We start from the raw sequence: 12,837 nt of genomic DNA on the forward strand, positions 1-12,837 counted from the left end.
CAGGGCTGGGCAGGGAATCTTTGTGGAGATGGGCCTGGTGGTCGGGGCCTGCCTATAGGATGCATTTGCCTGGTGCAGCCCTCCCCCCACAGCCATGTAACTGAATTTTCTCCTCTGTCCTTTCCTCAGGGACTACTTTATCATCTGTCCCATGGTCAACATGGCCAGCCTCTGGGCAAAGAGAACCCGTGGAAACGTCTTTATGTACCATATGCCCCAAAGCTATGGCCACAGCAGGTAAGGTACTCATGCGGCTGTAGCAAATGTAGACAGAGAAGGTCGCCTGGCAAGGGTCCCTGTCGCCACTATGATCCACAAAGAAGAGAAAGAAGGCAAGATGTGGCATGGGCCATTCCTCTGTGATGTGGGACAGGGCTTAACCATGTGTGCCTTGCCAACATCAGCTGCAAATGAGGCAGTGGTCAAGGGTACTTTTTTCCATGGTGTTTCTGCCTGGGAAAATGAAGTACAAACTTATGAGGACTTATACACCATGGAGGACTTGGAGCTCTGACTTAAGTTACTCTCTCTCTCCTGGGCAAGAAGAGAGACTTTTCTTTCCTAGGATCCTGCGAGTTTACACCTTTGAGAACTGAGTGCTTAAGAACTGACTTTCTGCTGGGCGGTGGTGGCACACACCTTTAATCCCAGCACTTGGGAGGCAGGTGCAGGTGGATCTCTGTGAGATCGAGGCCAACCTGGTCTACAAGAGCTAGTTCCAGGACAGGCTCCAAAGCTACAGAAAAACTCTGTCTCAAAAAAAACCAAATTAAAAAAAAAAAAACTGACTTTCCATAAAAGCAAGCATATTTTTTTATTTGTTTGTTTTTCTGTTTATTTGGTTTCATATTTCTTTTATTCTGTAGCTCAGGCTGGGCTAGCACTCCGTATGTAGTCCAGGTTGGCCATGGACTCTCGTCAGTACTCCTATTTCAGCCTCTCAAGCTTTGGGATAGGAGACATGAGCTGCCAAGTCCAGCTGAGAGGTTTCTGTTTACTTCAATTTCTCCATCGTTCCGAAGAGGTTCAAGGGCCTGGTAATAAAATCCTGGGGTGAGACAAAAGCACCAGAACGGGAGAGAGACATTAGAGGCACAAGTAGGAAAGAAAAAATAATAGGACGGGAAGCAAGGAGCTACAGGAAGGATGCAAGGAGGCAGACTGGGGACATGGATGACAGTGTTTGTAGGGTTAGGGCTGTGTACCCCAGGTTCTACTTCTGCCCTCACTGCATGTGGAAAGCCCATTCTAGCAGCAACGGAGATGCCTACATTAAGGGACATCTCAGTGGCAACTTCACAGGGCAGCCTTGGGTAAGGCCTTGACAGGAGTGGCATCCTGGTCTCAGCCTTAGAGTCTTGGAGGATGTGGTCCCATAAGACTGTGGTCTCTTCCACTCAGTGAAACCAGAGCTGGAGTGTGTCCGAACGGGCGACTTGGTTTTCGTAGCACCCAATGGAAACACAAGGAGTGTTTGTGAGGGTGGCAGATTGAGACGGTTGTCCCTGCTTCGTAGACAGAGGCATCTTGAGACAATCAGGCCACTCTAATAGAGCACCTTACAAACAGCCCAGGCTTGTCACTTACAGTTGTGGAGGCTGAAGTCCAGTTTCAAGGTACCAGCACTTTGGGGCGTCTATTGAGGGCTGACCCTCACCAAGAGGCACCTCTGTGCAGGAAGGTGAATGAGTTCCTTGGGGCCTTGTTGATTCTATTTACATCAACCTTGTGAGTTAGTCCCCCAAAGGCTCAGCTCTTAAGACTAATAGACAGAGGATCAGCCTTAAACTTAGGAGTCTTGGAGGATCGCAGACACTTACTCTGTCTGAGGTTCGAGAAAGTTCAGCGTGCTCTCCCCTGTTTCCCAAGATGAGCATCTGGCTCAGTGCAGGGCAATGGCTGTCTCTGTACCTCCCTGTACGTGGTCTGTCTGCTTCCAGCTGTTTATAGTTTCTGCCACACCAACTTCTAGAGTCAAACCGTGTCCTGGGGTTGAGGGTGGGAGGCTAAATAGCCTGCTGTAGCTCTCATTGGAGCATGTGGAAGGAAGGGAGGGAAGGAGGGAGGGTAGGAGGAAGGGAGGGAGGAACGAATGGATGAAGGAATGTTGAAGGAGCTCAGGAGTTTAGGCACAGTAGATGGAGCCACTGTGACCTGGAAGCCTACCACAGAACAAGTTCCTAGAGTCATCCTCGCCATGCCTGAATTCATGGCTCTCTGACCAGTATTTGCCTTCCTCTAGTGAGGCGGAGAAGCCACAGAAAGGTATAGGCCCTCCACAGCAAAGCCAGATCTTCAGTAGCCTTAAGAAGTTTGTATCTTTTTGTCCTGAATATTTACAGTAGCAGAGAGAGAGAGAGAGAGAGAGAGAGAGAGAGAGAGAGAGAGAGAGAGATCCACACGCGTCAGCAAAGGGAAAGGAAAGCACCAGCGTGCACACAGTTCCGGCAGAGTCAAGAGGGCATGAACCCTGGCTTGGTTTCAGAGTCTCCCTTGGGGAGGGCCCACAGACTTTGTGGCCTTCAAACAGCAGAAATGTGTTGTCCCATGTTTGGAAGGGCTGTGGGCCGGAGCGCCGATGTCATAGGGCTGGGGTCCTCCACAGGTTGTGGAAAGGGTGTGCCAGGGACCTCTGGCCTCTGGTTGCTTCAGGTGTTGCTTACCAAAAAGAGCCAGTCTTTCTGCTCCCCAATTCCTTTCATACCTTGTGTGTATCCCTGTGTCCAAATTCCCACTTCTTGCAGGGACATCAGTCCTCAGTTGAACTCAGTCATGTGATCCCGTTCTAAGGTACTGGAGTGAGGGTTCTGGCGTCTCTTTTGGAGAGGACACAGATGTACTCTCAAGAGCCCTTAGCCTCCTGCAGATCACAGAGTCCTGTGCTGGAGGCTTCTGGGGTCAAGGACCTGAAGTGGATAGTCTTTCAGGGAAGGACTGAACTGAGGCCGACAGCACCCTCCGTGTGCTAGGCTAGGCAGGGTTTCTCTCTGCTGGGTAACCTCTGCTTGTGCTTCTGAGCGCTTGCAGACTGGGCTCTTATCATGATCCTGGGGACCTTCATGGGACAGCCACACGCTGTGTCCGATTATGAAGGATCCTCATGACTCTCGACCCCTCAGTCTGAGGCTCTGTGTTCAAAAAAGGACTGGATAGGGGCTCACAAAACGGGGACTAAAGACTGAAGCTAGAAACCAAACCATCTCTCGTGACAGGTGGGAGACAAGCCTGCATTTCTGGTTTGTAGGCTCCCTGGGGCTAGTGCTATGGCTTGGAGCAAGCAGGTAGTGAGTCTGGAGGACCAACTACCCTGGAATCCATGGAACTTGGGCCCCAGACACCAATGCATCAAGGAGGAGGCAGGCTCTCTGAAATCAGCTCTAACTGTCTATCCTAGCCTGAGCTGTGTAATGCCCAAGGCTGTCCCATCATTTCCAGAGGAAAGACACGGAGACATCTGAAGCATGGCTATGTGCTCTGATGACAGGCAGGGACTCCATCGTCCTCTCCTTCCAGCTAGCAACATGCCCTTGACTCTCACCAGCTACTGACCTGAGGCAGGTCATGTAGTCTTCTTGGTGACTTGGTTTCTTCATCTGAACCAGCAACACAGGAGTAGGACCTCTCTCTCAGGGCTACTCAGTAATGGATTTGTGTGTAGACCGGGGCCTAGGTGACAGAATTCCCACTGTTCTCAACAATCTCCCCTGTCACGGCGGTCACAGTGAGGAGCCATCGATGTAGTAGACTTGGCAGTTACTGAGCAGATCAATGAAAGAACTTGAGACTTTTGGCAAGTCCTCTTTTTACTGCTCCAAACTCACCCTTCCCCACAGCTTCCTTTTTCTACCCTCTCCCTCTAGCTTCTCCCCCTCCCTCCCCCTTTCCTTCCCTCAGCTTTCTCTCTCTTCCCCCAAGCATCTCTTCTCTCGTTTTATTTCTGGTTCGTGTGTGTGTGTGTGTGTGTGTGTGTGTGTGTGTGTGTGTGTGGTGTGTTACATTCCCCCCGTCTGTCTCCTGCCTCTGTTCTGTTGGCATGCAGCAACTTCCTGGCAAGGGCCAGCAAGCAGACGCTATACCACCCCCTTCCATATAGAGCACTGCTCAGATGTCGCAAAACGGCAGTGTGGCACTCTTGTGCCCACCACACCACGGATAAGCTGTCCTTTCTGCTGAGAGCAGGAGACCAATGATGCCGGGGCAAGGCCAGAGAATCCCTGTCCTTGTAGACTTCGAATGCCAAGACTGTAGATGGGAGGAAACTCTCCATGGCTCTCACTCTTTCCCCTGCTTTATTGACTGTTTCATCTAAGCACGTTCCCTTGCCGCAGTGTTCTTGCCTGTGAAATGGGTGTTGTGTCTTCCACTTCATCTTTGGAGTACGAGAATTAAAGACAATATATGTTCAATATCCAACACTCTGCAGACCTTTCAGTGTTTATAATCAGAATTTGGTTATTTTAAGGAATTAATAAAACTCTCCTAGGAAAGAAAGGAAGTAAAGATGACTATGAAGGCAGTCATGTTCCTCCTTTAAATGCTCCCCGGTTGTGGGAAACAGAACTGTGAATTTTAGCCTTGAGATGTTTCAAACACCACTGGTCTACATTCTAGATACTTTTGTGCATTCCCGGGGCCTGCTTATTCCAGATCCAAAATACCATCTCTTTAGCCCGTTATCTTGGTGACTTTGCAGAAACTGGCAAGCCAAAGAAAACATCATTGAGCTGGATTCTTGAACTGGGTCCATGGGCCACACATCCCATGTGATCCTTAAGATTCTCTCCCAGGGTGGATAAAAGCCAGGCTCTGCTAACACTGCCCACCACACGCTGCAGTGGTCCATCCACTCTCCAGTCCTCTTCCACTCTGACATGACAGAGGCCTGCCTGCTATGGAGCAGACAGCAGAGAGCTTACCCGTCCGTCTACACACATGCGGGTAACTTGGCAGTGCCAGGAGGGAGGAACCCTAAGGTGCTGGGTTCAGTGCTGAGGGAAGGACCAAGTAAAACTGCAGAATTTGAGCTTCCAACCTGAAGGGTGGAATGGCACTAGTGCAAAAGTGAACCCCAAAAATGGCGGTCAGGTGCCAGGGCCCTGAGGTGGCAAAGGCCTACATGTCTTTAGGTAAAGAAGGCCGGGCAACTGGGGTCTGTTGAAGATGAGGGAAATGGCTGCAGCTGTGAGGAAAATTGGCGGGTCTCATCACTTTTATAGGTATTTATCTAAGTGTGAGAAGAATATCATTGCACTCAGTGTTTTTTATCTTCAAAGACATGTCATGCGCAGTGTACAAGGATCTTGTCCCTTACACCCGAAAACGTGACTCAGAGAAACACTGTAACTTGATAATGGTTCATGAGATATAAAACAAGAATCCCAACGTCCAATATGGTGGTCAGTCACTCAGAAACGGCCATGCTAGGTGAGAAGAGACCAGTGTGACTCAGATGCGAGGGGTGGGTTTTTACGTGGAACCTGTACCTGTGTTCCTTCCCTTCCTCTTCCATCTCCAAGTGTGAGGCCTAAGTTGCTGTTTCGGATCCCCTTCTGAATTTCCTGCAAAGACCATAAACAGTGTGTGTTCCTCAATTTGATTTCTAGGCTGGGCCTCTTGTAAATGGAGTAGCTGCGTGGTAGACAAAGCATTTAATGAGCCCGACGGTAGCTCTCGGAAGACGCTGAGCCTGAGTGCCCGGGGAATGTGGGGTCTGAAAAGTGCTGATTTGTGTTCGTAGCAATTTATGGAAAGAGTCAGTTTTAGTTCAGTTTAGTCCAACCAGTCAACTAGAAGCCACGACTGTCCCACAAAATAGTATACCATCAGCTCTGCTAGGCGCTGAGGAGGCCAGAAACACTGCTGCACTCTGGGTAATTTCTGAGATGGAGTTGGATACCTCCAGGGCACCGTGTTCGTAAGAACTTCCTCTGGGGGCACAGGTGGGACCAGAATGTGTGAAGTAAATTGGAAGCTCACCTTTAAAAGGTTGCACAGGAACGCACATGGTCTCTGAGGCCCACGATGACCTCCTGATGCATTCAGGAGCAGGATCTCAGTTTCTCAGATTTACCCAAAAAGAGACATGAGCCAGGTACTTAACAAGTCCGTGGTGTCTCTACAACAAGCAAAGAGGCCAGAGGCCGTGGAACCAAGACTTCCCCTCCTCCCTTTCCCAGACTTCCTTCAGAGGAAGGGCTGTAGGGCTGGGGTATGCTTTGTGGGTACAAGGTCAACGTGCTTCCTCTTACGCTGAGAACTTCAGGATCCCTGTGGTTACAGACTCATCCCCAAACCTGTCACATGGTTAGGGGCCAGTGGGTCTCTTCCAGTATTGCCTCTCACCCTGTCATCAGGAGGGTGATGACTTCCAGCACACAAACTGTAAGAAATGTCGTCACTATCTCTACCCCAGCACCGCACTCTCTTCTTGGCTGGAGGAGAGCCCAGCTCAGCCACCTTCCGGCTCAGGCTATTATTTAGAGTTCTGTGGGGACAGCGCCTGTTACTGTTTTCTGCCGCGCTTCATGGATTGTGGCTCCTGGCCATGGAACTCGTGTTGGAAGTCAGCAGCGAGCACTTCTTTCAGTCTGACCACACTCTGGCTCCCTGGCAAGGATTTAAGTTGAGCGGGGCTGAGGTAAAGTCAGAGATCTCACATGGATTCTGTAGCAGTGGTGGCCCTGCCTCAGCTCAGGCTTCTTTCCAGGAGGCTCAAGTCCATGGTCAAAGGCTCTCTGCCTCAGACACTACCCAAATTCCCCACCTTTTCCGGCCTGATTTGCAATCTTCGGGACTCGGCTCTTACCTCACTCTCAAATGGAACCTGATGAACACAAGGAAGCATACCATCTGTCACTCCTTGGCTTTTTCTAGAATAGGAAAATGATCCCTTTTGAGTCTCAACATGGAGCAGTTGTCAGTAAGGGTGTGAGGCCTAGAGGCCTATTGCCTACTAGAGGCTCACTTCAGTCACGACACATATGTACTGAACCCCTACCAGTGTCCGGTGCTAGGACGCTACATGAGCAGAAGTCACCCTTGAGGAGCTGACAGATTATAGATAAAGCGCCAGTGCAGAAGAGGGACTTGAAACTGGCCATGTTTTATGATTTTGCTCATTGAGGAACAAGCATCCAAAGATGATATAGGTATTGCAGCTAAAATAGAGTCAAAGGGTCATCCTGGAACATTACCTGGTCATCCTTTCTCAGCAGCCAGTGAGCCTCAGCCACCACATTTGCCATGGGTCTACCCCAGACCAGGTTAGCCCCTGGATACAGGCCCAGTAGGATGTCACACTAAACAGGCATCCTACACATGGTCGGAGGTGTGAGGCGGCTTTGTTTTAAATGGAGGCCTGCGAGGTTTGGGTTCATATTTACCACCTCACGCTTCTTGCCTCTCTTTCCCTGTTTCCTCAGCCTAGAATTGCTGGCAGACGTGCAGTATGCTTTTGGACTGCCCTTCTATCCTGCCTACCAGGGCCAGTTCTCGACGGAGGAGCAGAGCCTGGCCCTGAACGTCATGCAGTACTTCGCCAACTTCATCAGATCGGGGTATGTGGTCCACTGTTCTCTGAATCCCATCACGTGCTCCCTCCCAGCCCTGCAGCTGGATGCAAAGGCCGCATGTTTTATCAGTTGACTCAAAACTGCGGTTCTCTCTTACCGTATCCCCGTCTTGGCTTCCCTGTTTCTAATCAGACAATCGTTATAGATAAGTCGTGAAGAAATCTTCCAGCTGAGTCCTTTTTTGCTCAGACCATTGATGCAATAAGTCGGGGTTTCTTTAGCCTCTGTACTGTGGACACTTGGGACTGGCTAACTTGTGTGTGTGTGTGTGTGTGTGTGTGTGTGTGTGTGTGGTCTCTGTAAGACAATTGACAGTATCTCTCTAGTCTCTGTCCACTAGATGCCAACAGTATACATTGTGCTATTTGCATAGTTGTGGCAAAATACCTGACAAACAGTCCATGAAAGGAAAGGTTTATTTGAAGTCCCAGTTCCCCAAGGTTTGTCCTTGGTGGTTTTCCCTAATGGACAGTAGCACATCACAGCAGCAGAGGTGTGTAAAGAGACCTTCTTACCTTGTGGAAGACACAAAAGAGAGAGAGAAGGGAGGTCAGGAGGAACAAGGCGCATTATATTCCCTGATTCTGTTCTCCACTGACCCAGTTCCTCCAGGGAGGCTTTACCTCCAAGAGATCCAGACATCTCACGAGAGCCTCACAAGCCAGGAATCAGGCATTCAGCATGTGAACTTGCAGGAAACATTTTACATTCACAACACAGCACTCAATCCTGTTCTACTTATGAGAATCAAAAATGTCTCTGGCAGTCAGGTATGACAGTATCACCTGTCACCCCAGCCCACAGGCTGAGGCAGGAGGATTGGGATTTCCAGGCCACCCTCATCTGTGCAGAAAGACCCTGTCTCAAAAAAATAAATATTAAAAAAAATCCATAGGCATTGCCTCATGTCCCTTGGGGACAGAACAATGGGAGGAGAGCCTTTCTGTGCCCCATGGGTGCACTACCACCTAAGAATGTCAGCTGTGGTGTGTCATCCTGGCATTCCGGTGCTCCCCCCTCCTCCCCAGCAGCCTCCGGTCCAGTCCTGGGGTACACCGCTTCCCAGATGCACTCTTCCTCCCCACTCCTGGTAGTTTTTCTACTTCCTTTATCTCAAAGTTCCCTGAGGGAGGAGAGAGGTGCCTGGCGCAGCCACAAGCTATTAACAACCTCAAACAGGCAAAGCAGAGCAAGTAAAGCTTTGTGAAGTTTGCCATGGAAGCCGAAGGAAAGGGGCATTTCTTGTTAGAGATTTAGAAAAGGTTCTCCTGAGTAAGCAGTAACCACACAGGACTTTCAAGCCTTTCAGATGAGCTAAGAGAAGCTTCTCTGGGGATGGGGCAACCTGAGCCAAGGCAGATGCTGAGGGAGCACTCCAGCTATGAAGATGGAACTGGTAGGATGGGGGATCAGATCCAGAGAGTAAAATGAGTCCTAATGATGACATCTGGAATATGGAGATAGCAAGATGTTCTTAAGACGCTTGCAGAAGGGTGAGCTAAAAGCTGACATAATGAGTGTTCATCTTTCTTGGGGTCAGGGCTGCTATCTGCACCCAAGTTCAGAGCCTCCAGGGGAGGGATGCTTTGGTAGAAGAGTCTAAATGGCAGGTTTTGTCCCATGAAAAGTGAAGAGTGGATGATGATGGCTAGATCTTAACATGCTTTAGATTCTCATCTCTGCTCTGAGGTTCCGAGGCCAAATGACTTTGTTGAGAAAATGAACCGTCATAGCCTGGAGATAAATCCACCGTCCTGTTACCTCTGGAGGCAATATCTCTTTCATGGGACCTTAGTCTATGGGTTGTAAGGTGACCTCTGACCCCACCTTCTTATGCATGCTTAGATAAGCAAGGGCCTTCAGAAACTGGGTGTGGCATCCAGATCAAAGGACACCAAAGTAGAAGGGGTACCTGAGTCTCCAGAGCATTCAGAAAGATGGGGTCACACTAGGTCCTGAGTGGTACCACTGGGTCATGAATTGCATATGGCCTGGTAGAGATGACTTCAGAGAACTTTTGTGGCCTAGTGCTTTATAATAACACTATTCTAGGGTCCCAGCTGGAAGCTGGAGCAACTGAGTTCCTATCTGGAACTCAGTGTTGAAGGATTTGCCCTTGCAGGCCAGAGCAAGTAAGATGTGATATCAAGAGTTAAAAAGGGAAGATGCATTTCCCCCAGAGTCATTGCTTTCTTCTCGTTTCCCTAGAAATCCCAACTACCCACATGAGTTCTCAAGGAAGGCAGCTGAGTTTGCAGCACCCTGGCCTGACTTTGTCCCTGGAGCTGGAGGAGAGAGCTACAAGGAGTTCAGCGCCCAGCTTCCCAACCGCCAGGGCCTGAAACGAGCTGACTGCTCCTTCTGGTTCAAGTACATCCAGGCTCTGAAGGATGCAGGTAGTAGTGGTCTGGGGGCTACGAATTTAGGAGTAGTGTTAGATTCAGTGATTCAGTGCCTACTGATTAGCTGTGTGCTGGCTTCCATTGCATGCATGGAGGCCACCAGGTCACTGGGTACTAGGTGCATAGCCCCTTTTTATGAGGTGAGCACAGTCCCAAACTGTTCCTCTGCTAAGAGCCTCCTGTTCAGATTGGGAAGATGAGGAGAAGTAAGGGTGAGGCTCAAAGAGAGGGCACTGGACAGAGGGAAGGAAGGAAATAGGAAGGTAGAGTGATAAATAGCAGCCAGTTCCAGCCAGTAGTGCCCATGTAGAAAGAGAAACATGTTCAACCTCTTGTAGCTATTTGCCTGGATACATAGAAAATTTTAGAGAAAGGGAAGTGGTAAGGCACAAGATGGTATTCCCACTTCCTGCTACTGGGGCTTAAGGGGTCAAATGGACCATGGTACGATATTAGGACCGTAGGAACAATATGATATCCTTAAGAAACTTCCAGGAGAGTGAGGAGATGATGTGAATATCCTTCTTCTTTCCTTTCACTTGAGTACCTGTACCCAAGGGCCTGAAGGGGTCACAGAGGAGGGATAATTTGAGGTAGGGTCCAGAATGGAAGTCCTGCTGACAGGGAGGGAGAGGTGGAACATCAGGGAAGAGATCTTTGTCTAAAGTGTTTTAGACTCTCAACTCTGCTTTATCTTCCTAAGTGAGTTCCATGACATACCAAAGGACCATAGCATGTCCCTGCATCCCAGAAATGAATCTAATATTAGTAGGGAATTGATAAGGAATGAATCTGGTCTTGGGGTCTCTTAACAAAGGATCCATTCTGGTACAACCTACCTTTCCTTTCTGTTTCAGATGGAGCCAAAGATGACCAGTTAACCAAGAGTGAAGAGGAAGGCTTGGCAGTGGGATCTGGGCTAGAAGAAGACTTGGAGCCTGGCCCTAAGAGTTACAGCAAATGACCAGCCCTGAGACCACCTATTCACCCTGCCAGTTTCATTTCAAACTACCCAACATGGTGGTTTTGCTATATACAACCATCAGCTTTTAATAAAGTGTCTGCGCTCAGCAAAACATTGGTGATTCTGAGTTGTGATTTCAAAGCAGTTCTTGGTGACACTACAAGAGGTGTTCATGTAAATCTTGCTGAGATTTGGCTCCAAAGTTACTGGGTTGTCAGCAATATTTATAAAGTATCTACTCTGCTTCCGTAGGAAAGAAAGGTTCCTGTCCTTCTGAGAGAGGAAGTCTGACCAACAGAAGACAGCAGCACAGAAAATGGAGCTCCATCAAAGGCGGGGGCTCCAGAGAGACAGTCTCATCTAAGGGAAGGAAAGTCCAGAATGCAAATAGGAGAACTAGGCCTAGGGCAACAGTATAGCCAGAGGCAAGGAGGTCTAAAGCCTTGTTTGATGGTGGAAATGGATGGAACAGGAGACTAGAACTGGAGACTTTGATTATGTATGAGAAGGAGTGGGTAACAGGAAAACAGGATTACCCAAGCTCCAGGACAGGCATCTACTTTCTACCTACTCCCCCTAAAGGGAGCGCTGGTGAGAGCAACTCTCTCTGTCTCTGTCAATCTGTCTGTCTGTCCCCCCCCACACACATCTCTCTCTCTCTTTCTCTCGCTCTCACTCTCTCTCTCACACACACACACCCAAAGGCTAAGTTGGAGCAGGTGGAAATCATTAGCACTCTCTGTCATTTGCATGACACATCATAAAATGTGTTCACACCCATCCTCTCACTTGAGTTCAGACCAAACTCTGTGATGCATTGCAGGTTAGATGGGGCGCAGCAGGTCTAGTGAAGTGTTGGGATTTAGAAAAGAGTAGGGGAGGGAGATGAGGTCTAATTCAGTTTCATGCCTTAGTGGGACTCAGAAGCATATGCTAGCCCAGTAAGTTTAGGTGGCGTAGGGCAAGTCCTTTGACTCAGTGGCTCCCAGCTGTGGCTTGTTAGAATCATCTGAGAACTTTTGCAAACCCTAGTACTCTGGCTTCCCAAGGACCACACCAGGATACAGTGCAGGATGGCTGCTCTTTATAATAGAGAATATGGAAGTTTCACCATCAGATGGATCAGTTATGCTTATTGGGTGGGCATCATTTGCCAAGGTACAAAATGGAAGCAGTTTAAACTTTCATATGACTGCTGTTTTGCAGTAGTCACGATAGTGTCCCCACCAACGCTGTGCCAGCCAAATCCCTGGGACTTTGGGTGGCATGTAGACATATAATCGATAATTGCTGGCCTTAAGGAGCCAAGAATTACCTTTACTGTAATGTTAAGAGCCATTTAAGGTAAATTGAGGAGGCAGAACGGCAGATCAGAGGGAGGGTGGCATGGAAAGACCATGCTTCGGCATTGCTGGTGTTTAAGATGGAGAGAATGGGATGTGAACAAGGGAATGTGTGCAGCTTCCAGAGACTGGAAAAGCAAGGAGATGATTCTCCCCCAGGGCCTCCAGAATGAGTACACCCTGATGACATGGTTTTAGCCCACTGGAGATTCTTGCCTGATTTCTGATCAACAGAAGTATAAAGCAATGGACCTGAAAGTTGGCAGTAATTGTTACAGCAGCCATTGAAAGCTAATGCATTGTTATGCCTGTTCACATGTATATATGTATATGTATATATATATATAGATATATGAATGTATGTATGTATCTTCTCATGCCCTTGACCAAGTCACAGGCATAGATAGATATTTTCCTGAAAATAAAACATTCACTGCACTCTAGTTTAAGATTGAAACTCCAGATACACCAATATTACCACTAAAAATGGATGGCTCCCATTTTGCCACCTGGTTAGACTGAGGGTGGAACACACTGACTATCTCTATGAGCCCTGT

General features: G+C 48.7%; 1 protein-coding gene across 1 annotated transcript in view; it reads left to right on the forward strand.

Moving 5' to 3' along the window:
- The window catches only part of Tg (thyroglobulin), a 176,477-nt gene extending 165,426 nt beyond the window's left edge, over window positions 1-11,051 (forward strand). Inside the window, exons 46-49 of the mRNA XM_087898830.1 lie at window positions 130-237; window positions 7,422-7,556; window positions 9,780-9,970; window positions 10,831-11,051. Coding sequence (XP_087754956.1) covers window positions 130-237; window positions 7,422-7,556; window positions 9,780-9,970; window positions 10,831-10,937 — 541 coding nt within the window. The 3' untranslated portion in view covers window positions 10,938-11,051. The remainder of the gene's footprint in view (window positions 1-129; window positions 238-7,421; window positions 7,557-9,779; window positions 9,971-10,830) is intronic.
- Window positions 11,052-12,837: the final 1,786 nt, after the last annotated feature.

The sequence above is a fragment of the Myodes glareolus genome, chromosome 19, assembly GCF_982192425.1.
Source record: "Myodes glareolus chromosome 19, mMyoGla1.1, whole genome shotgun sequence".
Lineage (NCBI taxonomy): Eukaryota > Metazoa > Chordata > Mammalia > Rodentia > Cricetidae > Myodes > Myodes glareolus.